Here is a 24,887-nt window from a genome sequence, read left to right on the forward strand (position 1 = left end):
TGGTCCGCGGGACTGAGAACAGAGATTGCCAATAGACTGAGGTTTGTTTTCCTTGAGGAAAAAACCCCAGGTATCCGCTCAGCGGCCGGACTTGCTTGACCGCCACGGACTACATCTCCCATCAGGGCATGCGTACTATAACAAGGCTTCTCAAGTGGCACGGGAGCATTGTGGGATTGGATGAGTCTCAAGATGGACAACCGGGATGTTGCAGGTAACAGCCCCCGCCTACCCTCAAGCGCCCGTCTGGGTCCGCCGCGCTAAACATCGCCGTTTCGTTCTCTCGGGTCAGGCTCGACCCACCGGCCCCTCGCCTCAGCCCCTAGGGCGTTCCAAAACGGCGGCTTCTGCATCTTCCCCGTCTCCCGAGACCCCAGACTCAGTTGCTGCCCCCACCGCCTGGTTTGCTCAGGGCGCCCGGCATTCCGTAGAGGCCGTCACTGGGTCGGCCCTGCTCTCCCTTTCCGAAATAATCGCCTTCAGGACTGCTCAGAGCTCTGCTCCCTGAAACAGCAGCAACCTTGGACCGTCCAGCTCCCCCCTGTTCGTAGCAGCTGCTGTCTGGCCTGTGTCAGCTTTCTGAAAAAGCTGCTTTTTCTAACTGGTCTAGGACTTTTTTTTCGGTATTTCGAGCCTCCCCCCCCCCCTTTTTACCTCAAGCCTTGCCTTTCCCTCTCTCCCAACCCTAGCTCCCCCTCACCCCAGCCTAGGATACATTCACCCATTCAGCAAATACTGTGTGCCAAGCACTATGCTGGGCGCTGGGGATGCAGTGGTAACCCAAAAGGGTCCTGACTACCTGAAGGTTACTTTCTACTGGGGCGTCAAACAATGCATCAAGAAGAGATATTTGCAGAGACACAGGTATAATGATGTGAGAGCATGGGAGTGGAGGCTGCTGATACTGGGTGGCCAAGGAAGCCCTTTTTGAGCAGAACACATTTGAGATGCGGAGATGCCATCTATGGGAAGGCCTGGAGGGCAGCTTTCCACTCAGAGGGGTGATAGCAAGTGCAAGTCTTTGTGGTGCGATGGGCTTGTCATTCTGAGAATGTCAAGAATGAAGTGGAAATAAGAAAGGCAAGTCCTTTCCCTGAAAATCAACTTACAGAATTTGGATTTTATTCTGATTCCCATGGGGAGCCTCTGAGATCTCTTCTCCATCTCTGCACTTAACACCCTCACCCGAAGACACCATCATCTTTTACTTGGAGCCAGCAAGCCTTCTCATTGGTCTCCTTGCTGCTGCCATGCACTCTCCAAATAGTAGTCAGAATGATCTTAAAAATACTGTTTGTCAGGTTAATACTACTCTACTCCCTAGAGCCCTTAATTTTTTTTAAATTTTTATTTATTTTATGATAGTCACACAGAGAGAGAGAAAGAGGCAGAGACATAGGCAGGGGGAGAAGCAGGCTCCATGCACCGGGAGCCCGACGTGGGATTCGATCCGGGGTCTCCAGAATCGCGCCCTGGGCCAAAGGCAGGCGCCAAACCGCTGTGCCACCCAGGGATCCCCCCTAGAGCCCTTAAAGTAAAACCCAGACTCCTATCTTAAACCTGTACCTCCATTCTTGGAACAGTCCACTCTGGCCACACTGGGTCCTTGCTGGTCCTTGTATATCAGGCTTCTTTTTGCCTTAGGTTTTTGTGACTGCTCCTTATTCTGCCCAGATAGCTCCCCATGTGGCTTTTCAGGAGGCTGGCCCTTTATCTTTCTGGTTTCAGTTTAAATGTCTTCTCTTCTAACATTTATTTTCTCGCTGCCCTAGCTGTATAATGTGCTTCTCTTATTCTTCTAACCCCTTTTTTTGATTTCTAGCAAAGAGCTCTTACTACAATTTTGTAGCTACTTTTTGGGTGTAAGTCTATTGCTTTCTTAGCCCAAGGTGAGACCCACATGGGCAGAGAGCCCTTCTCTGGTTGAGCAGAGCGCCTAGTACATAGCTACGTAAATGTTCACAGAACAAATGAAGGAATAGATGTTTGAATGTCAGTTGATGCAGGCAGCAGCAACTGGGCTGCTCCTGTAACGGCTGCTGGGCATGTTTGTGGAGTAAAGATGATTTCTGATAATGCTTTTTTTTTTTTCTCCTTAGGAAAGGCTAACCGGTGGTTTGGGGTTGCTCCTCCCAAGTCTGGAAAAATGAACATGAACATCCTTCACCAGGAAGAGCTCATTGCTCAGAAGAAACGTGAAATTGAAGCCAAAATGGAGCAGAAAGCCAAGCAGAATCAGGTGGTCATCAGCCCTCAGCCCCCACATCCTGGCGAGTAAGTGCCCCCCTGCAGCTGGATTCAGTCTTAGAGGGTCACTGGCAGAGGGTTTTGTGTTCAAGAGCAATCAGGGTATTCTTGCGCCTGGCCACAACCTGATGAAGCAGGGAATGACACAGATGCTCTCTTTCAGGAGGCTCAGGGGTAACACAAATGAGGGGCTTGTGGGAGCTCAGAGGAAGGCCTTCCTGTACTCACGAGTTATTTACTGCTGACCACCTGTGGGCTAGGGGCCAGAAACGTAGTTCAGAACAAATATCCGGACTCCCATCTCCACCCTTACGGGGCTTACAGTCTACTAACAAAGGGGGTGTCAGTTCTACCCCCAGAGCTGCCAGTGGGTAACATGAGGCAGTATGTCCCTTAGTGCAGCAGCCAGTGTGGGGACCTAGCAGAGGCTCTACGTTTTTAGAGCCAGCCCATTGAGGAACCAGGGAAAGTCCTATCTAGCAGAAGGCAGGAAGGAAAGAGAGCCCTTGTGTGTCAGGTGGCTCAAGCTGGTTGGATCAAAGGTGTTGTTTCAAAGCCAAGCAGGAGGTAGATCAGGCATGATTTCCTCCTGCCTGTCCTGAGAAATGCTCAGGGCACCCAAGAATTTTGAGCAGGGGTGGTCTGATTAGGATGACAAGATCAAAGAATTTCAGGCTGGAGATTGACAGAGGCGGGCCCCTTCCTCTGGGGTCTAAAGCATGAAATATGTTAAACCCTCTATAAAGCTGTCCCAGCTCCCACCTTTTCTAAGAACCTGTGGCATCTCATTGAGGGCAGGACTTAGGGCTTATTTTTATGGGAACCCGGAGCCTGGGATCTCCGAGGCACTCATGAATGTGGGGACTATATATGGAGTGATCTGTCAGTCACTGTGCTCGTGGGCTGTCACCTGAGGGTTATGGAAAGCCTTGCACAAAATGGGAGAGATCTGTAGATTTGCTTCCAAGTATATCTCTTGGAAGCAGCTGAAAGGGAGCATCAGGTGAGTGGGTGCATAATACAGGTAGCTTTGAAAATAAGGTTCTTTTCTTTTTTTTTCTTTTTTAAGATTTTATTTATTTATTCATGAGAGAGAGAGAGGCAGAGATATAGGCAGAGGGAGAGAGAGAGAGAAAGAGAAGGGGGGGGGCAGAGATAGAGGCAGAGGGAGAAGCAGGCTCCATGCAAGGAGCCTGACATGGTACTCGATCCCGAGTCTCCAGGATCACACCCTGGGCTGAAGGCGGTGCTAAACTGCTAAGCCATCCGGGCTGCCCAAAAATAAGGTTATTTTCTTAACAGTAAAAGCCTAGAACAACAGTGTTAGAATTTCTCACTGAATAAATGAACATTCAGATTGCCTCAAGATAACTGTTTTATTATATTCCCTTTGCATGTCTTTGCTTTGTTTCACAAAGTTGTGATAAATTTCATGTGCTATGTCCCCCTCAACTTTTTTTTTTTTAATTTTTATTTATTTATGATAGTCACACAGAGAGAGAGAGAGAGAGAGAGAGGCAGAGACACAGGCAGAGGGAGAAGCAGGCTCCATGCACCAGGAGCCCGACGTGGGACTCGATCCCAGGTCTCCAGGATCGCACCCTGGGCCAAAGTCAGGCGCCAAACCACTGCGCCACCCAGGGATCCCTCCCTCAACTTTTTAAAAGAAAAGCTTTTTCCTGCATTAGAACTTTTTTTTTTAGTATATATATATTTTATTATTTTTTTTAATTTTTTAAGTTATTTTTTTATTGGTGTTCAATTTGCCGACATATAGAATAACACCCAGTGCTCATCCCATCAAGTGCCTCCCCTCAGTGCCCGTCACCCAGTCACCCCCACCCACCTCCCTTTCTACAACCCCTTGTTCGTTTCCCAGTTAGGAGTCTCTCATGTTCTGTCTCCCTTTCTGATATTTCCCACTCATTTTTTCTCCTTTCTCCTTTATTCCCTTTCACTATTTTATATTCCCCAAATGAATGAGACCATATAATGTTTGTCCTTCTCTGATTGACTTATTTCACTCAGCATAATACCCTCCAGTTCCTGCATTAGAACTCTTTAGATCCATCATAGATTTTAAGTTTTATTCTTATTTAGATGTAATTATTATGCCACAAAATTAATCTTTTAAACTGTATAATTTTGTGTTTTGTTTTTTTTTTGGTATATTCACAGCAGCCACTTGGTATATTCATGCAACCGTCACCACTATCTAGTTCTAGAACATTTGTATCATCCCAAAAGGAAACCCAGTACCATTTGCATTCACTCCCTATTTCCTCCTTCCCCAGCCCCTGGCTGCCCCTAATTTACTGTCTTTGTGGACTAACCTATCCTAGATATTTCATGTAACATTCAGCCTTTTGTATTTGGCTTCTTTTCCTTGACATAATGCTTTGAAGGTTGTTCACTTTTTAGCAAGTGCCAGGATTTCATTCCTTTTTTTTTTTATTTCATTCCTTTTTATGGCGAAATAATATTCTATTGTGTGGATGGACCCTATTTTGTTTATGTATTCATCAAGCCATTTTTAATGGCTGCATAATATCCTTTACTGTCTATTAATGGATGGTTTTCAAGTGGGATTCATTTGCTATCTTGCTGCTGCCCTGAAGCATTTTCTTGTCTTTTGTTATCCTCACCTTCTTTCTGCTCCTCTCGAGGGAGATACTTGAGGACAAGGCCAGGGTCGCCAGGGTCTACACTTACTTAATGCAAAGGCTGGTTATCAGAACCTTCTCTTCGGTATTAAAAAAATATTTTATAGGGGCACCTGGGTGGTATAGTCAGTTGAGCGTCCGACTCTTGGTTTTGGCTCAGGTCATGATCTCAGGTTGTGAGACACTTTCTCCTGCTCCCTCTGCCCCTTTCTGCTGTGTTCATACATGAAAATGTTCTCCTTCTCTCTCTCTAAAAAATAAATCTTAAAAAAAAAAAACACAACTTTACATGTATATGGTAGACTTCATGGAAAATAAAGGAGAGGAAAACAAGGCAAAACTAAAATCAGGGCAGCCCGGGTGGCTCAGTGATTTAGCTCTGCCTTCCGCCCAGTGCCTGATCCTCAAGATCCGGGATCGAGTCCCATGTTGGGCCCCCTGTGTGGGGCCTGCTTCTCCCTCTATATCTCTGCCTCTCTTTCTCTCTCTCTCATGAATAAATAAATAAAATCTTTAAAAAAAAGAAAATCAGTTATAACCTTGCAACCCAGAGACAGTGCTGGTTGGATTTTGATGGTTTTTTCTAACAGTTTAATTCAGATATGTTTTGACATAAATAGGGTCATAATGTAGTTGGTTTTCTTTGAGGGGAAGATTAAGGGAGGGTAGAGAGCAAGAATTCAAGCGGGCTCCACACTCATTGCACAGCCCCAAGCGGGGCTCAATCTCACAATCTTGAGATCATAACCTGAGTAGAAATCAAGAGTTGGACACTTAACCACCCCTGTAGTTCTTGTTTTATATCCTGCTTTGTTTTTCATTTAGTGTTGTACTTTATTACTTTATCTCTAAAATTTTAACTACAGGGCTGCTCCATTTGCCCTATGGAAGTCCTGTGTTTATCTTATAAGACTAGTGCTCTTTGTTGACGTTTCCATTTTTAGATCAGTACAACAGATTTTTTTTAAGATTATATTTATTTATTCATGAGAGACACAGAGAGAGAGAGAGAGAGAGAGAGAGAGAAAGGCAGATACTGTTTGAACCCGAAAGGTTGATATGCAGGTAACAATAACATCAATGTAGACAGTATTGCTTTGATTAGAGCAAAATTATTCCATCTTAATACGAAGGCTGCCCTGTGTGCTCAGTAGTCCCTAGACATCTTTAGGGGAGGGTTTTGGGTTCCACTAAGGGAGAATGCTGGGGTAGATGTGGGTGGGTCTGAGATGGGCAAGGCAGACCGCTGCCCCTCCTCTTATGGCTCACCCTCTGTCCTCTGTCTTGGGTCTAGAATTGCGAATGCACACAACTCTTCCGTTTCCAACAAGTTTGCTAATGATGGCAGCTTCTTGCAGCAGTTTCTGAAGTTACAGAAGGCACAAACCAGTACAGGTGAGTGCTGTTACCTGCTTTCTGAGTTTCCCTCTGCTGAGGCTCACCTGGGCTGGCTCTCACCTTTGGAGGTCCCTGGGCATCACAGAAATAGCAGGTCCTGCCTCAGATTCATTCCTATCACCCCACATTCATTGGGATGAATTCTGTTCGTCCTTAGAGTAAGTGCTAGGAGTAGCACATTCAAGGTGCTTACCTGATAGGAGCAGAGCCAAATAAGCTAGGTTTCAATCCAGGGAGGTAGGGGCATGACTGAACATGCCCTGGATGTTGGGGAATGTCATCGAAAAGATGTCCCTGCTAGTTGACTAGTGAGCTGGACCCTGGCTGGCACTCAGAGGCCTCTGACCGCTTCCCCTGTACTTGAAATGCGGGCTTCCCCTTGTCTTTCCCTCTCCCAGAAGCTACTTCAGGCACATAGCCTTGAGATAATGATGTGGTATTAAGAATATCTGTGCGTATATGTGACCGAACCCACTTAAGATCTCCATTCATTTTTACGATTTGGTGGGTAGGCACGGGGATCCATTCATTTTGCTACTGCCCAAAACAAGGCTCGTATATAAGTTCCTTTTGTTTGTTACAACTGCTACTTACCAACCTGGAGTGCTCTCTGAGCTATGGGGGCCAGTTTCAGATTATTCTAGGGAAGTTCCCTCAAGGGTTAGAAACCAACACCAGGGATGTGGGACCACAGCGTGGGTTAGAGCAGCAGCTAGGTTTGAGGGATGGGACCCCATCCATAGATAGGAGGGCCACCTGGCCCACAGGAGCCTCATGGAACATGCAGGGTGCGAGAATCCCTCACTACAGGGAACCCACACAAATCTATGGTTGTTGCAGTTTACCTGTTTGCTTAATTTAAAAAAAAAAGATTTCTCTTTATTTTAGAGCATGTATATGTAGGAGTGGAAAGAAGGGCAGAGGAAGATAGAATCTTTTTTTTTTTTTTAAGATTTTATTTATTCATAAGAGAGAGAGAAGCAGAGACATAGACAGAGGGAGTCCAATGTGGGACTCAATCCCCGGACCTGGAATTGAGTTGAAGCCACATGCTCAACCACTGAGCCATCCAAGCGTCCCAGAGGAAGATTGACTCTTAAGCAGACTCCCCACTGAGTGGGGAGCATGTAGTAGCAATGGATCTCAAGACTGTGAGATCATGACCTAGCTGATATCAAGAATCAGATTAACTGACTGAACCATTCAGGTGCCCCTCAATCAGCTTACTTTTAATGTAAGAAAGTTGCTGGCAGAACAACTGACCTTCAGTCTTTGTCAGTTTTTCTAGAAAACAGCTAAGAAAGTTAACCTAAGACCAAAGTCACCCACAGAGAGGGAGGAAGGACTGTATCAGCCCTTTACTGCAGGATCTCAGGCCAGGAGCTATGTTGGAAAAGCCCCAGTAGGCTGTCTCTAGCTTGCCACTGACAGAGGGAATGGTTGTAAGCCAGGTGTGGGGATTTGGGCCTTATCCAGAAGAGCTAGCACATCCCTGGGCTTTGGGCGCAGGTGTTAGGGAGCTGCTGCCTGCAAAGCCGAGCCTTTCTTGTCCAATCTGGGTGACTATGACAAGTTGTTCTTCTCTGAGCCTTAGTCTCCTCTTCTGTAAAATGAGCATGGCATCCTGAGTTCCCACCCCCTGCCAGTCACCATGCTAGAAGCCAGGGACTCAGCTAGTACTCTCATGGCATATGTGTTAGGTGAGAAGATGGGGAAATGTGCATCACAGACCTTGAGCATGGGTGTCTCTCCTTCCATCCCAAGATGCCCCACCCAGCACACCCAGTGCTCCCACTCGAGTACTCCCTCGCACCGGGAAGAGGCCCCCTCTCATCAGCAGCCCACCAGGCCAGGTGAAGAACTATGTGCATGCCAAGCAGCTGCCTGTGGCCAGCCGCCCAAGTGTCTTCCAGTCTCCTGATGAGGATGAGGAGGAAGACTATGAGCAGTGGCTGGAGATCAAAGGTAGGGTGCGGGAGCTGCCACCTTGCTTTGACCATCTCCCCTCCGGCCCTACATGGGTGGGACCCATGGTCAGTGGGGAAAGTGTGGCTCATGGTAGGCGGCCACCAACCCTCCAGGCTGAGCCAGTGTGGGACCCACTGGGGGGGGGCGGAGGAGTGAAGAAAGGGTATGGGGATCAGTGAAAGGGAAGTATGGAGGGGCTATGGACTTCATCCTGGGAACCGTGGGAACCATCCTCCACCCTTATGGTCTGGTCTCCAGCCAGGGCAGGGGCATTCTCAGAGAAGCATTCACTTATGTCTTTCCTTGTCCCAACATGAGAGGAAGAGCTTCCATGGCTCCCCTGTCTGGGTGCATACTTTCTGAACACTCTGAGAACCAGAAGCACGTCTTCCCATTGTGACTTACTGTCCCCACTGGTTTGGGCCAGACGTACAGGCCTACAGGTTGGAGGGCATGCTGTCCTGTCCAGGGGAAGGATGGTCATTTTTCTTGGAAAGCCAGGCCCTATAGTGTAGGAGGGTGGAAGGTGGTGGTGGCAGCACTCCTACTGTGTCTCACTCCATCCACCTTCAGAACAAGGCCTCAGTGCCTCCTGAACCATGTGGAGGCCTAGGCCACCTCGGCCCCAGACTGGCTGACACAGTCCTATCACCTTGATGGTGAGGACAGGTTGAAGTAACCATATAGTCCTGCTCTGACAGCCTTCAGACTTACTACTCTCAATGAGGGTGCTGGCTTGTGGCCATGCATCTGAGCAGATCAGTGGCCAACAATGGATCCAGAGAAGGTGCTGTTTCCTGAGGCATTCTGGCGGTTCTGACAGTACTCTACTGGGAAGTGATGCTTTACAAGGGGGAAGCGAATGTCTCAAGGTCATTGAGGCCTGTTGTACCCTGCTATTGATGTGGCTTCAGAAAAGCACCTGTAAATGACAACCAGGTCAGGGTCATTGCCAGGCACTCAGGAAGAGTGTAAGGCTAGGGGGAAAGGTGGGTACAGAAAGTCCCTGCCACCTCTTGAGGGTCCTCCTCAGGCCACAGGTTCCTGACTTCCCATCCCCCAGCTTCCTGGCAGCCATATAACCAAGGGGAATAAGTTTGCCTGCAGGTTTAGTGTCTAGCCCTGTTGCTGAGAGCAGTGAACATTTCTAGGTGGTGGCAGGGAGAAATTTCTCCCTAGATTGCTCATGAAAGGGACGTGAGCTGTACATTGGCTGGCAGATGCCTCAGGAATAGGCCAGCAATAAAATACAAAAGCAAGTTCCATGCAGATCAAAGGGGAGGCCAATACAAATACAAGAAGAATATTTTTATAGTTCTTATCACCGTAAAGGCTTGAGGTAATGATTAAGTCTGCTGCAGTGAGTACCCCGGCACCCAGATGGTGGTCTGAAAACACACTTTCTCCCTCATGGAAACCGAGACTTCTTGGAGAAATGGTTGGTTCTAGGTTTGGTCAGGAAGTGTAGGAGATGATCCTGAAGCATCCTGTCCCAGCAGATAATGAGGAGGCTGCCAGAGACTCCTGGGATCAGGCATACAGGCCTCAGGAGCCAGCTTGAAGAAGCTCTACCAGCCACAGAGGGGACAATTGAACTTCTGTGATGACATAAATTGCAATGGATCAAAACCTATCTGATACATTTAAAATGGATTGAAACTCATTGTGTTCAAATCAGAGTTTGTAATGATGCTTTAAAAAGGAATTTGTCATCTCTGAAGGGTGACAGGAAATCAGTTTATTAAACTGAACCCCGGTAAATAAAAGAATTAAGCATTTCATTAAAAAGGAGGAAACTGGCTGTTTTCTGACATCTTCCTCCCCGCCTGGGGATCAACTTGGTCTCTTAGGGGATCACAAACTTCTCTCCCACACAGTGCATCTCACAAAGACTGTTTAGACTGCCTCCCCTATCGTCACAGTGCTTTGTGCTTGGACCCAGGACAGCTGACAACCTCCCGCATTTCACCCTCTTCTCCCCCACCCCTCTGTCGTTGTGGTCCATAGAAAGAGTGTGCCTGTTGACTGTGGGGTGTGTGAGTTGAACCCCAGTACTGACAGCCTCCTTAAAGTTTCACCCCCAGAGGGAGCCGAGACTCGGAAAGTGATAGAGAAATTGGCCCGCTTTGTGGCAGAAGGAGGCCCCGAGTTAGAAAAAGTAGCTATGGAGAACTACAAGGATAACCCGGCATTTTCGTAAGTATTTCTGGGAGGGGAAGGCCACCACTACTTAATGTTCTTGTTACACAGTAGTATGTGCATTCTTGTAAAACCTTACTGGTTACTGAGGCTGGTCGGGGCTGGGTGCTTGCTCGCGCGGGCCAGGCACTGTTCCGAGTTTCCAAGTGCTTTCGAACTTCACACCAGAGGTCACAGGGGCTCCGGTATGGTGCAGAGACTTAGTCTTGGGCCTCATCGAGGTGTCTGTTCATCAGCTTGCTTTTGTACAACGTTCTTCAGAAGCTACTTGGGTTAGCCCATCCCCACTGTTCACCTTCCTCTCTGTTTTGTGAAACTCTCCAGGTTTTTGCATGATAAGAATAGCAGAGAATTCCTCTACTATAGAAAGAAGGTGGCTGAGATAAGAAAGGAAGCACAGAAGTTGCAGGGATCCTCTCAGAAAGGTAAGTGGGTGGAGGGGGTGGGAGGTTCTTGGGAGGTATGTGGACAACCCACACTTCATGTGGAGACGGGGTTCTGGGAGGCTGTGATACATGGGGTGGTGCCTGTGGCCCAGGTCTGTGCTGTCTTAGGCAACTGGGGTCACACTGGTTGCCCTCCTCATGAGTGGTCTGAGGTGAGGAAGAATGTGAGGGTCAAGGTCAAGGTCATTGTTAAGTTCAAGAGCTCAGCTCTGTGCATGTATAGGGGGCAGAGGGATAGAGTGGTTGCCTATTGGTTCTTGGTCATTTAAGTAAGTATTAATGAACTCCTGCTGCCTATCTGGCACTGAGGACCTAGAAACAAATGTGCCTGACACTTGGGGAGGGGAGTAGAGGACAGAAGGGATTAGCTGGTGAGCTCCTCGTGGGATGAGTATCAGGGGAGGGGGAGGTGCTAGCTGGTCTCCAGCCATCATGAAGTAAAATCCCAGCCAGATTATGGTGGGTGGCAGGGGCATCATTGTTTAGGCCAAACACAGGCCACAGAGGTTGGTATGTTTTGTCTATCTCTTGCCACCCTGTGCCCTCACCTTCTCCCCAGGAGAAGAGGGCCAGGCCCACTTCCCTGTGTGACCTGGATAGGCAATCCCTGGCAGAAAGACTGAGGTGGGGTTCCCATCTCTCCTCTGGCCTGAATCCAGACCTCTTATATTCTGTTCTATGATCTATGGGAGTGGGCAGGGGCAAGGTGCAGGGTGGGGGCAGGGGCTCAAGATATATTGTAATATTAATTTTGGTATTTGATCCCAGTGCAGTAATCTGATTCCCATTTGCCTGTTTTTCTTTGCATTGTTCCTAAAATAAACCCCTCTTGTTGCCCATGGGGTTCTTAGCAGAAATTAGGCTGTTGGGTGTGGTGAGTTGAGCTCAGTACTGACAGCCTGCTTAAAGTTTCACCCCCAGAGGATGAAGAGGCCAAGAACCTTGCAGAAAAGTTAGCCAGGTTCATAGCAGACGGGGGTCCAGAAGTGGAAACCATTGCTCTCCAGAACAACCGCGAGAACCAGGCATTCAGGTAAGAGAGGAACTAAACAGAGAAATGACCCCTCACACACCCTGATCACAGCACCACCATTCCCCACTCCCAGTAGGCTCAACATCCCACAGTTAGAAGGTGGCACGGTTGGGCCTAGGAGCTCTGATCCCTAAGCCCAGGTTGGCCATCCCATGGACCACTACTTGTCAGAGCCCAAATTATCTCTGAGGCAGGCACAAGGGCCCTTGGGGTCTTTTGTTTTCGACATGCCTCACAGAGAAAGTCTCCTGGACTCCTCAGATTCCCTTTGTAACAGCGATGACAGCCCTAGGCTAGGAGAGCCAGGCTCTTGGGCAGAAACTCACAGAACTGTTGTTCACTTTGTGCATTTGTAGGGTCAGAGCTTTCCAATGAGGGAGTGGCAGGAAAGTGGGAAGTGGATGCCAAATTCAGTGTAGGGGTGATGTACCTTTGAAACTGTTATGGCCACAAATACACAAGTTCTGACTCAGAAAGTAGGGAGATAGGACATGTATAACAAAAAGTCCAAAAAAAAAAAAAAACCAAAAAGTCCAGGAGCAACAATCTCGGCTAGTTGATTCAGTGACTCTAGATACTACTGGAGACTCAGGACAAAGGAAGCAAGAGTGAAACAGCAGAGATCAAGTGCCATGCCAATGTGACTAGAGTGTAGGGTGAGCATCAATGTGCAGTGTCCCTCGGCCTTGGAGCCAGGGCAGGGCCAGGTCCCTGAGGGTGGGTGTTCATGGAGAGCCTTTAGAGAGGGTCTGGGGGATCCCTCGGTGGCGCAGCGGTTTGGTGCCTGCCTTTGGCCCAGGGCGCGATCCTAGAGACCTGGGATCGAATCCCACGTCGGTCTTCCGGTGCATGGAGCCTGCTTTTCCCTCTGCCTGTGTCTCTGCCTCTCTCTCTCTCTCTGTGACTATCATAACTAAATAAAAAAAATAAAAAATAAAAAAATAAAAAAAAAAAGAGAGGGTCTGCATAGAGTGATGGGGTAAGCTCTGCTTCCAAGGTCACTGGCCACAGTTGTGCCTGTGGTCAGACACACCAGGTCAAGGCAGATAGGCAGAGGAGAAACAACTAGAGAGGGGGATGCTGATAGATCCATGGGAACTAGGGGAGGGAGGGCCAAGGCTCAGTGACTCAGTGGACAAGGACAGGAAGAGGGCTACTGGGGTGTTCAGGGATCCGTGCATGTGCGGCCTGGGCAGCCAGGAGCCCTTGTGGGGGCCATGGAGTGTTTGGGTCTGGAGTTCAAGAGAGCGGTCTGCCTGGCCTAGACATCCCCTAAGATACCACATGGTTGTGATATCAGCCACCACTCCGCACCGCCCAAACCAGAGTTGACTTAATAGTCTACTTTAAGTCACCACACTTTTTTTTTTAAACCAATTTACCTAAATAAGTTTATTTAAGGACACTTAGTTTAGCTTCACTCATCATAAGTAGAGCTGACTGTAAAAAATCTGTGGCAGGTAAAGTGAGCAAGGTTGTGGATTTCTGTTAGAGTTGTGAGCCCAGACTGCTTTCCTTGGTCAGAGAGGTCCAGGGCCCAGCAGCTCTGGCCAAACCTTTCCCCTGGGGTCAGAACTAAGAGATGTGCTCAGCACAGGCAGCTCTGGTTCCTCTGTGGGGCTTCATTGGACGCCCAGCTCATTGGGTGCTACTGTGATGGAGGCCAGAGGGAAGTAGGAAGGGGTGCCAGGGCAAGGGCAGAGCCTGGGGTGCTTGGTGGGAAAATGGCCAAAGGTTAGTTTAATCTCCACATAGAGTCAGGTGTGAGGCCACCTTTTTCACCACCAAATGTAACAGGAGCAGCTCAGGTATTTGCCTCTCTTGGCCCTCCCTGCCTCCTGATTCTTCATGTGGGCCAGGCACACCCCAGCAGCTCTGTGTTTCAGGAGACAATCTGTAACAATGGCTTATCTATAAAGAAACTGGAAACACCCGTTCTTTGACCAATCATCCCACTTCTGAGATGCCATCCCCAGAAATAATGTTAAATACAGTCATCTGTAGTCTTGAAAAATGAGTCACAAATTGAATGTCCAGCCTCAGTGGACTAAATTCTTAATAACTGCATCTCCTCAGTGGAATCGTGGCCATCAGAAGGCATTTAGATGAAGGTTGTAGCAGCAAGCACAGCATCTACAACAAGCCACTCTAACCTGTTAGTCACCTGGGTGAGCCATGTTCATTTCAAAGACCTGTTGCTGGCCTCTTAAGGGGGAGGAAACTGAGGCTTGAAGACCGGTGGGAGGAGGTGTCTTCATCACCACACTCCATGCCATTCTAACAGGAAAGCCTTATGTTGTCAAGTTAAAAAATCTTTTAAATAAAAATACAGAAAATGGAATCAGAACTTTGTTCGGATAAATCTATGTTGAAAAAAAAGACTGGAATAAAAGACACCACAGTGTCAACTTTGGTTAACCTGGGACAGGATCACTCCTACCCAAGGGTGTCTTTGCTATAGAATCCTTTGCACTCGGGGGATCCCTGGGTGGCACAGCGGTTTGGCGCCTGCCTTTGGCCCGGGTCGCGATCCTGGAGACCCGAGATCGAGTCCCACGTCGGGCTCCCGGTGCATGGAGCCTGCTTCTCTCTCTGCCTGTGTCTCTGCCTCTCTCTCTTTCTCTGTGTGACTATCATAAATAAATAAAAAATTAAAAAAAAAAAAGAATCCATTGCACTCTTGCCCAGAGCCCATGTGTGATGGCAGCTGTTAATCCCTCCACCATCACAGACCCATGGGGAGCTCTTGGATGCTGCCTCTTAAGGCAACTTGGAGGAGACCCAGTGCAAACCAGCAACAAAGACAAGGCTAGGGTCTGTGAGCCTAGAGAAAACCTCCCTATCAGGAGCTGCCCACCTACCTCAGCGGGCAGGTCCCTCAACTTGGCTCTTCTTAAATCCATATTAGTCTCTTTCTGGTTACTAAGCATCTTTTTTCCAAATCCAGCCAACTGTTCTCTTCCATCTTTGAAAATGTTTTTTTCTTTTGTCTCTTAACTTTTTTTAAGGTGTCATTTTTTTAGGGCACTTGTAGGTTCACAGCAAAATTGAAGGGAATTTATACAGAGATTTCTCATATACTCTTCCCTGCCTCTACACTTGTACAGCCTCCCCTATTATTAACATTCCCCACAAGACTAGTACAACTGATGAACCTACATTAATATGTCATAATCACCCAAAGTCCATAGTTTACTCTGGGATTTGCTCTTGGTGTTGTATATTCTGTGAGTTTGAACAAATGTACAATGACATGTATCCATCATTATGGCATTATACAGAGTATTCTCCTTGCCCTAAAATCACCCATATTCCACATATTCTTTCCTTCTTCCTCACTACTGGCAACCACTGATTTTTTTTTTTCCTGATTCCACAGTTTGCCTTTTCCAAAATGTTATATAATTAGAGCCGTGTAGTATGTAGTCTTTTCAGATTGGCTTTTTTTGCTTGGTAATATGCATTTAAGACTGATTCTTCTGTATCTTTATATGGCTTGACAGTTCATTTCTTTTTAGCACTGAATAATATTCCATTGTCTCGATGTACCACAGTTTGTTTATCCATTTAGCTACAGTAGGACATCTTGGTTGCTTCCAAATTTTGGCATTTGTGAAGGAAACTGCTATAAACATCTGTGTGCAGGTTTTTGTGTGGACATAAGTTTTCAACTCTTGGGTAAATACCAAGAAACATGATTGCTGGATTGCATGGTATGTTTAGTTTTGTAAGAAACTGCCAAACTGTCTTCCAAAGTGGCTGTGTCATTTGCTTTTCCCTCTGCAGTGAGTGAGAGTTCCTGTTGCTCCACATGCTCGCCAACATTTGATGTTCTCAATGTTCTGGATTTTGGCCATTCTAATACATGTGTAGTGGTATCTTGGTGTTTTAATTTGCATTTTCTTGATGACATACGATGTGGAACATTTTCTCATATGCTTATTTGCCATCTGTGTATCTTCTTTGGTGAGGTCTATGTTAAAATCATCAGCTCATTTTTTAATTGGTCTTTTTTCTTATTGTTGAGTTTTAAGAGTTCTTTGTATATTTTGGATCATAGTGCTTTACTAAATGTGTCTTTTGCAAATATTACCTGTCAGTCAGTGGTGTGTCTTCTCTTGATAGTGTCTTTTGCAGAGCAGAAGTTTAAAAAAATTTTTTTAAAGATTTTATTTATTTATTCATGAGAGACAGAGAGAGGCAGAGACACAGGCAAAGGGAGAAGCAGGCTCCACACAAGGAGCCTGATGTGGGACTTGATGCCAGGACTTCAGGATCACGCCCTGAGCCGAAGGCAGACGCTCAACTGCTGAGCCACCCAGGCATCCCAGAGTTTTATTTTATTATTTTATTTTTTGTAAAGATTTTATTTATTTATGCATGAGAGTCACACAGAGAGAGAGGCAGAGACACAGGCAGAAGGAGAAGCAGGTTCCATGCAGGAAGCCTGACGTGGGACTCGATCCCGGGTCTCCAGGATCAGGCCCTGTACTGAAGGCGGTGCTAAACCACTGAGCCACCCGGGCTGCCCCCGTGAGTTTTAAATTTTAATGAAGTGAAGCTTATCAATTTTTTTCATGATTGTGCCTTGAATGTATCTAAAAAGTCATCACCATTTATGAGGTCATCTGGTTTTCTTCTGTGTTATCTTCTTGGAGTTTTATGGTCTTAACGTTTTACGTGTAAGTCTATGATCCATTATTAGTTAATTTTTGTAAAGGGTGTGAGGTCTGTGTCTAGATCCTTTGTGTGTGTGTGGGGGGGGGATATCCAATTCCCCTTGTATTATTTGTTGAAAAGAATCTGCTCCATTGGACTGCCTTTGCTTCTTTGTCAAAGATCAGTTGACCATGTTTATATGGGTTTATTTCTGGGCCCTTTGTTCTATTGATCTGTTTCTCTATTCTTTCACTAAACTACCCTGCCTTGATACTGTAGCTTACAGTAAGCCTTGAAATCTAGTCATGTCCGTCTTCTAAAATTGTTCTCGTTCAATATTGTTTTGGCTATTCTGGGTCTTTTGTTCCTATGTAAGTTTTAGAATCAATTTGTCAATATCCACAAAAGAGTTTGTTGGGATTTTGATTCAGATGGCAATGAATCTATAAATCAAGTTGGAAAGAAGCAACATCCGGGCGCCTGGGTGGCTCAGTTAGTTGAGCACCTACTTTTGGCTCAGGTCATGGTCCCAGGATGCTGGGATCAAACCCCATGTCGGGCTCCCTGCTTAGCATGGAGCCTGCTCCTCCCTCTCCTCCCTACTCATGCTCTCATTATCTCTGTCACTATTTCTCTCTCTCAAATAAATAAAATCTTTTTTTAAAAAAGGAAAAAACAACATCTTGACAATATTGAGTTTTCCTATCTATGATTAAGGAATATCTTTCCAGGGATCCCTGGGTGGCGCAGCGGTTTAGCGCCTGCCTTTGGCCCAGGGCACAATCCTGGAGACCCGGGATCGAATCCCACGTCGGGCTCCCGGTGCATGGAGCCTGCTTCTCCATCTGCCTGTGTCTCTGCCTCTCTCTCTCTCTGTGACTATCGTAAATAAAAAAAAAAAAAAATTTAAAAAAGGAATATCTTTCCAGTTATTTAGTTCCTTGTTTTTGGGTTTTTTTTTTTTTAAGATTTTATTTATTTATTCATGAAAGAGAGAGAGAGGCAGAGACACAGGCAGAGGGAGAAGCAGGCGCTAAATTGCCGAGCTACCCAGGGATTCCCTATTTAGTTCTTTGAATGCATTCATCAGAGTTGTATAGTTTTCCTCATAGAATTTGTTCGTATTTTATAGACTTATACCTAAACACTTCATTTTTTGTGTGTACTAAGGTAAATGGTATTATGTTTTTAATTTCAAATCCACTTATTTATTGTATGTATATGGGAAAGCAGTTGACTTTTGTGTATTAACATTGTATCCTGCAGCCTTGTTATAGTTATTAGTTCCAGGAGTTTTTCTTTTTTTAAGATTTTATTTATTCATGAGAGACACAGAGAGTGAGAAAGAGGAAGAGACACAGGCAGTGGGAGAAGCAGGCTCCATGACGGGAGCCCAATGTGGGACCTGATCCCGGGATTCCAGGATCATGCCCTGGGCCAAAGGCAGATGCCAAACTGCTGGATCCCCAGGGATCCCCCAGTTCCAGGAGTTTTTTAATCAATTTTTTTCTGCATGGATGATCATGTTATTTGTGAACAAAGTTTTATTTCTTCCTCAGTCAGTGTGCTTGCTCTTTCCTTTTCTTATTGCATTAGCTAAGACTTCTAGTACATGTACTAGTGTTAAAACTTATTGGTGGGGTGGGATATTCTGACTTTGTTTCCATTCTTAGTGGGAAAACTTCTAGTTTCTCACTATTAGTATGATGTTAGCTGTAGGGTTTTTTGTTAGATACTCTTTATCAGGTTGAGAAAGTTTTCTTATGTTATCTAGTTTACTGAGTGTTTTTATCATGAATGGGTGTTGGGTTTTGTCAAAGGCTTTTTCTGCAGCTATCAGTATGATTGCATGATCTTTTTTTAGCTTGATGTGATGGATTACTTTTTTTTTTAATGTTAAATCAGCTTTGCATACCTGGAATAAACTCCACTGTGTGTAATTTTTTATAATTTAAAAAAATTTTAGGGATCCCTGGGTGGCTCAGCGGTTTAGCGCCTGCCTTTGGCCCAGGGCACGATCCTGGAGTCCCGGGATTGAGTCCCATGTCGGGCTCCTGACATGGAGCCTGCTTCTCCCTCCTCCTGTGTCTCTGCCTCTCTCTCTCTATGTCTATCATAAATAAATCTTTAAAAAAATTTTTTTTTAATTGAAGTATAGTTGATACATAACATAGAGTTTCAGATGTACAACAAAGTGATTTAACAATTACATCAGGCAGCCCGAGTGGCTCAGCGGTTTAGCGCCGCCTTCAGCCCAGGGCGTGATCCCGGAGACCCGGGATGGAGTTCCACATCAGGCTCCCTGCATGGAGCCTGCTTCTCCCTCTGCCTGTGTCTCTGCCTCTCTCTCTGTCTCTCTCTGTGTCTCTCATGAATAAATAAATAAAATCTTAAAAAAAAAAAAAAACAATTACAAAAATCACAAAATGCTCACAGAAGTTCCCACATGTTACCACACAAAGTTATTTTTGACCGTATTTCCTATGCAGTATTTTTCATCTCCATGACTTATGACTGGAAGTTTGTACCTCTTAAACTTCACGTATTTTGTCTGTCCCTCTATCCCCCAATAATTCTTACACATTTGTGGATTCGGTTTGCTAATATTTGGTTAAGAATTTTTACATCTATGTTTGTAAGAGATATTGGTCTGTAGTTTTTTTTGTGATATATTTGGTTTTGGTATTAGGGTAATTGGATAAGCTAGAAGTATTTTTTCTTCTATCCTGTGAAAGGGATTGATTGTAGAGAGTTGATACCATTTCTTCCTTAAATGTTTGGTAGAATTCACCAGTGAACTCCTGTAGGCCTACTCCTTTCTGTTTTTTTTTTTTTTTTTTTTTAAGATTTTATTTATTTATTCATAGAGACACACAGAGAGAGAGGGGGCGGGCAGAGGCACAGGCAGAGGGAGAAGCAGGCTCCATGCAGGGAGCCTGACGTGGGACTCGATCCAGGGTCCCCAGGATCAAACCCCGGGCTGCAGGCGGCGCTAAACTGCTGTGCCACCGGGGCTGCCCTGCTTTCTGTTTTTGAATGGTTATTACTTACTTAATTTCTTTCTTTTTTTTTTTTTTGATATTATTTTTAAGTAATTTCTACACCCAACGTGGGGCTCAAACTCACTACCCCAAGATCAAGAGTCACATGCTCTACTGATTTAGCTAGCCAGGCGTCCCACTTAATTTCTTTAATAGAAGTAGAACTGTTCACGTTGTCTATCTCTAGGGCAAAGAAGTATGAAGGAGTATAGAGATGCCATCGTCTCCTTGTCTTTCTATCCCACCTTAGGTACCAACGTTAGTAGAGCTGGGGTTTCTTTCTGCTATCTTTCTTGTATGAAAAGAATTTACCACATCCTTGAGCCTGCACATTGCTTTTTTTTTTTTTTTTTTTTTAAGATTTTACTTATTCATTTGAGAGTGAGAGAGAGAATGAGCACAAGTGGGAAGAGAGGCAGAGGGAGAAAAAGTCTCCCCGCTAAGCAGGACACCCAACATGGGGCTGGAATCCCAGAACCCTGGGATCATGACCTGAGCCGAAGGCAGTCACCCAACTGACTGAGCCACCGAGGCACCTCAAGGACACTGCTTTTATAGCAGAGCATTACACTGTGACTGGAACCTCCAAGTTCATGAATGCAGGTCTAGCCCCTTCTTGTCAAGAGCTGTATAGCCCATGCTGTACACAAGTTTTGCTTCATGGAGCTGAGCTGTGCCTCTTCCCTCTGGTGTGGACCCCAGAGGTGGTACTGTCAGTTCAAGACATGCATAATCTGAGAGGTTCTAGGCAGGTGCAGAGGGAGCCATAGTTTCTGCCAGCTCTGAAGCCAGCGCCACCTGCTTCAGACTTGGGAGTAGGATTGGTAAGTGGACACCAAGGGGACCCTGGACTTCCAATGAATTGGGGGCTTTTGCCCAGTTGGAGTCTAGTCCCTGTCCATTCCAGTGTTCATTGTTTCTGTTTTGGCTTCATTTGCTATTTATGCTTCTCAAGGGTACATCAGAGAGAAGCATAGATGTGCCAAGCTGTCAGGTTTAAGGCAAATCCTGCCCTTTGTGGCACTAAATGTCTCTCCCAACTCAGGATTTCTTGATTTGAAGGCACTGGTGTGCTCATCTAGAGCAACAGGGGAAGAAGCCCTGCAGAGCCTGGGGAAGGTCTGACAGAGCCACCACTTTTCCTTTGAAGAAGTGCCTGATAGAGATGGTATAGGGACTTGGAATGGCCAGTGGCTCACAGGAATGGCATGGTAACAAGCTGTGAGCATGTTACACTGTTCCTCAAGTTTGGGCCGTCAGAGCCAGCAGCTACTGAAGCCTGGAAATGCAGGATGTTGTGATGGAGATCTCAACCCTTATATGACCCTGGCTAACCTGGGCACATGTGCACAAGGCCCAAGCTGCTCCTGCCCAGAATCAGGCAGGGGGCTTGGGCCCAGCTGACGATGTGCGCCCCTCCCCCTCTCCTTTGCAGCTTTCTATACGAACCCAACAGCCAAGGGTACAAATACTACCGCCAGAAGCTGGAGGAGTTCCGGAAAGCTAAGGCTGGCCCCACAGGCACTCTCATGGCAGCTGACCTCAGCCTGAAACGCAAATCCCCTCCTGAGACCCCATCGGGGTCCTTGCCCCCAGCTGCTGCCTGCCCTGCCTCATCTGCCCCCTCGCCTGCAGTCACTCCAGCTCCAACCATCCCTGGGAAGCCAGCCACCACAGCCACTGTGAAAAAGAAGCGAAAGAGCCGGTGGGGGCCTGAAGAGGACAAGGTGGAACTCCCACCCGCCGAGCTGGTACAGAGGGATGTAGACGCCTCTCCCTCACCTCTGTCAGGTGGGCTGAACCCCTTCCCCCACCTCTGTCAGGACAATCTGGCTTCTTTCACTGAGATAATGTTTCCAAGGTTCACCTGTGCTATAGCATGTGTCAGAATTTCATTCCTTCTTATGGCTGAATAATATTCTATTTTATGGATGGACTACACTTTATCCATTCATCGGTTGATGGACATGTGGATTGTTTCCACCTTTTGGCAACTGTAAATAATGCTGCTGTGAACATTGGTCTGCAAGTACTATTTGAATCCTTGATTTTGATTCTCTTAGGTCTATACCTAGAAGCGGAATCACTGGGTCTTGCGATAATTCTGTTTAACTTTTGAGGAACTGCCAAACTCTTCTACAGCACCTGCACCATTTGATAGTCCCACCAGCGGTGCACAAGGGTTCCCATTTCTCCACATCCCTACCTTTTTATGATAACCATCCCAGCAGTTATGAAGTGAAGTCATGTTGTAGTTTTGAGTTGCACTTTCCTAATGTGCGATGGTGTTGAGCATCTTTTCATGTGCTAATTGGTCATTTGTATAGCTTATATGGAAAAATTTCTGTTTTCGTTCTTTGCTCACTTTTAAATTAGCGATAGCTTAAGACAATTGTCTTTGTTGTTGAGTTGTAGGAGTTCTTTAAATATTCTGGATATTAACCCCCTATTCAGATACATAGTTTGCAAATATATCTTCTCATTCTATGGATTGTCTTTTTACTCTCTTGATAGTGTCCTTTGATGCACAGAAGTTTTAAATTTCATCAAAGTTCAATTTGTTTTTGTTGCCTGTGCTTTTGGTTTCATTTATGAAACCATAGTTAAATTCAAGGTCATGAAGATTTGCCCCTGTGTTCTAAGTTTTTTATAGTTTTGGGACTTTGATCTATTTTGAGGCAATTTTTATATATGATATAAGTAAGGATCCAACTTTATTCTCTTGCATGTGGAGATTGGTTTTCCTGGATTCTTTTTGTTGAAGAGACTTTTCTTTCCCCATTGAATGGTCTTGACAGCCTTGTCTAAACTCAATTATCCTTAGATATAAGGGTTTATTTCCCGGCTCTCTATTCTGTTACACTGGTAACAGTGTCTGTCTTTAGGTCAGTACCAACTATTTGATTACTGTAACTTTGTAGTAAGTTTTGAAATTGGGAGTGTGAGTCTTCGAACTTTGTTCTTCTTTTTCAAGCTTGGCTATTGAGGGTCTTGCATTTTCAGGTGGGCTTCTCCATTTCTGCAAAAACACTGTTGGGATTTTGATAGGGATTGCATTGAGTCTGTAGATCACTTTGGGCCTTATGGACTTGATAACAATATTTAAATCTTCCTTACAACAATAACCAGTCTTCCAGACTGTGAACACAGGATATCTTTCCGTTTATTTAGGTCTTCTTTAATTTCTTTCAACATGATTTATAGTTTTTATTGTATGTGTTCTTACTTGGTTAAATTTGCTCCTAAGTGATTTTTTTTTTTGATGCTATTGTAAACAGCAATACATTTTTAAATTTTCATTTAGGATTGTTGGTAATATATAGAAATACAACTGATTTTTGTGTGTTGATGTTGGATCCTCCAAATTTGCTGAATTCACTTATTAGCTCTGACAATCTTTTGATGGATTCTTTAGGCTTTCCTATATGTATAATTATGATCATGTCATCTGCAAATAGAGATAATTTTATTTCTTGCTTTCCAAGTGGGATGCCTCATTTCTTTTTCTTACCTAGTTGCTCTAGTTAGCACTTCTAGTACTAAGTTGAATAGAGGTGGGGAAAATGGGCATCCTTCCCTAGTTCTGATCTTAGGTGGAATGTTTTCAGTCTTTCACTATTGGATATGATGTTAGGTGTGTGTTTTTATATATGGCCTTTATTATGTTGAGGAAGTTCCTTTCTGTTCTTAGTTTATTGAATACTTTTATCATTGAAGGGTATTGGATTTTGTCACATGCTTTTTCCGTATCAGTTGAAATGATTAGATGGGTTTTTTCCTTCAGTCTATTAATGTGGTGTATTACATTGGTTAATTTTCTTATATTGACCCATGTGATATTGTGGTTTATAAGAAATACATATTTGGCCATTCAGATGACCAAAGTAATATTTCTCATATGTATTTGGTCTTTGTTCACAGTTCCTGGCTCACAGTTCCTCCTAAAACCCTTGGAATTTCCTGAGTGATAAGAGCAATGGGAGCATCTTTTATTGTATTATTTGGTCTCCGTCCTCAGTTCATGAAAATGCTTCAGAGCCATAAAGGTGAAATTGGGGTCTTGTTATTTTATAATAAGCCCCTTTCCACCACAACTGGGTTTATGTTACTGAGGTGACTTTTGGAAAGCACCTGAGAATGGGGGCTGGTTGCCAGGGGAACCAACCATGAATAGAAGGTTGGAACTTTCCCATACTTTAATTTCCAGGGAAGGGAGAGGGGCTGGAGGTTGAATCAGTCAACGGTGGCTAGTGATTTCACCAATCATTCCTATGCACTGAACCCTCCATAAATACCCAAAGAGACAGGCCTCAGAGAGCTTCCAATTTGGTGATGGTGTGGAGGTTCAGGGAGAGTGGCATGCTCAGAGAGCATAGAAACTCTGGGCACTTTCCCCATACCTTCCCAGGGCATCTTTTCCATCTGGCTTTCCTAACTTACATCCTTTTATAAGTAAAGCAGTAATCTGGTAAGTAAAATGTTTTTCTGAGTTCTGTGAGCCAGTCTCAAATTAATTGAACCCAGGAGGGGATCATTGGAACCTCTGACCTATAGCCAGTCAGAAGCATAGGTGATGATTTTGGCTTGCAGTTGGCAGCTGAAGTTGGCTGGGGAAGGGAGCAGTCTTATAAGACTGATACCTTAACCCATGGAATCTGATGCTACTACCTCCTGGTGGATAGTGTCAGAACTGAGTTGAACTATTGGATACTCAGCAGGTGTCTGAAAATTGCTAGTTGGTGTGGGGGACCTTCCGCTGCATCCCCCCAACACACACACACACACACACACACACACACACACACTGGAATTGGTACCAGAACTCTATTTAAACAACCCTTGCATTTCTCGGATAAATCTCACTTGGTCCTGGTGAATAATCCTTTTAACATGCTACTGTATTCAGTTTGTTGGCATCTATATTCATAAGGAATGTTGGTCTGTAGTTTTCTTGTGGTGTCTTTGTCTGCTTTTGGTATCAGGGTAATACTAGTGTTATGGAATGAGTTAGGAAATATTCCCTTCAATTTTTTGGAACAATTATTAGCATTAATTGTTCTTTTAAATGGTTGGTAGGGATGCCTGGGTGGCTCAGTGGTTGAGCGTCTGCCTTTGGCTCAGGGTGTGACCCAGGATTCCTGGGATCAAGTCCCACATCAGGCTCCTTGCATGGAGCCTGTTTCTCCTCCCTCTGCCTGTGTCTCTGCCTCTCTTTCTGTGTCTCTCATGAATA

General features: G+C 45.4%; 1 protein-coding gene across 1 annotated transcript in view; it reads left to right on the forward strand.

Moving 5' to 3' along the window:
• The first annotated feature begins 176 nt into the window (after nucleotides 1-176).
• The window catches only part of SUGP1 (SURP and G-patch domain containing 1), a 31,834-nt gene continuing 7,123 nt past the window's right edge, over nucleotides 177-24,887 (forward strand). Inside the window, exons 1-8 of the mRNA XM_055343785.1 lie at nucleotides 177-214; nucleotides 2,100-2,274; nucleotides 6,205-6,305; nucleotides 8,073-8,273; nucleotides 10,349-10,472; nucleotides 10,800-10,900; nucleotides 11,831-11,954; nucleotides 21,090-21,445. Of these exons, the coding sequence (XP_055199760.1) occupies nucleotides 181-214; nucleotides 2,100-2,274; nucleotides 6,205-6,305; nucleotides 8,073-8,273; nucleotides 10,349-10,472; nucleotides 10,800-10,900; nucleotides 11,831-11,954; nucleotides 21,090-21,445 (1,216 nt within the window). The 5' untranslated portion in view covers nucleotides 177-180. The remainder of the gene's footprint in view (nucleotides 215-2,099; nucleotides 2,275-6,204; nucleotides 6,306-8,072; nucleotides 8,274-10,348; nucleotides 10,473-10,799; nucleotides 10,901-11,830; nucleotides 11,955-21,089; nucleotides 21,446-24,887) is intronic.

This window comes from Nyctereutes procyonoides, unplaced genomic scaffold, assembly GCF_905146905.1.
Source record: "Nyctereutes procyonoides isolate TBG_1078 unplaced genomic scaffold, NYPRO_anot_genome, whole genome shotgun sequence".
Classification (NCBI taxonomy): Eukaryota; Metazoa; Chordata; class Mammalia; order Carnivora; family Canidae; genus Nyctereutes; species Nyctereutes procyonoides.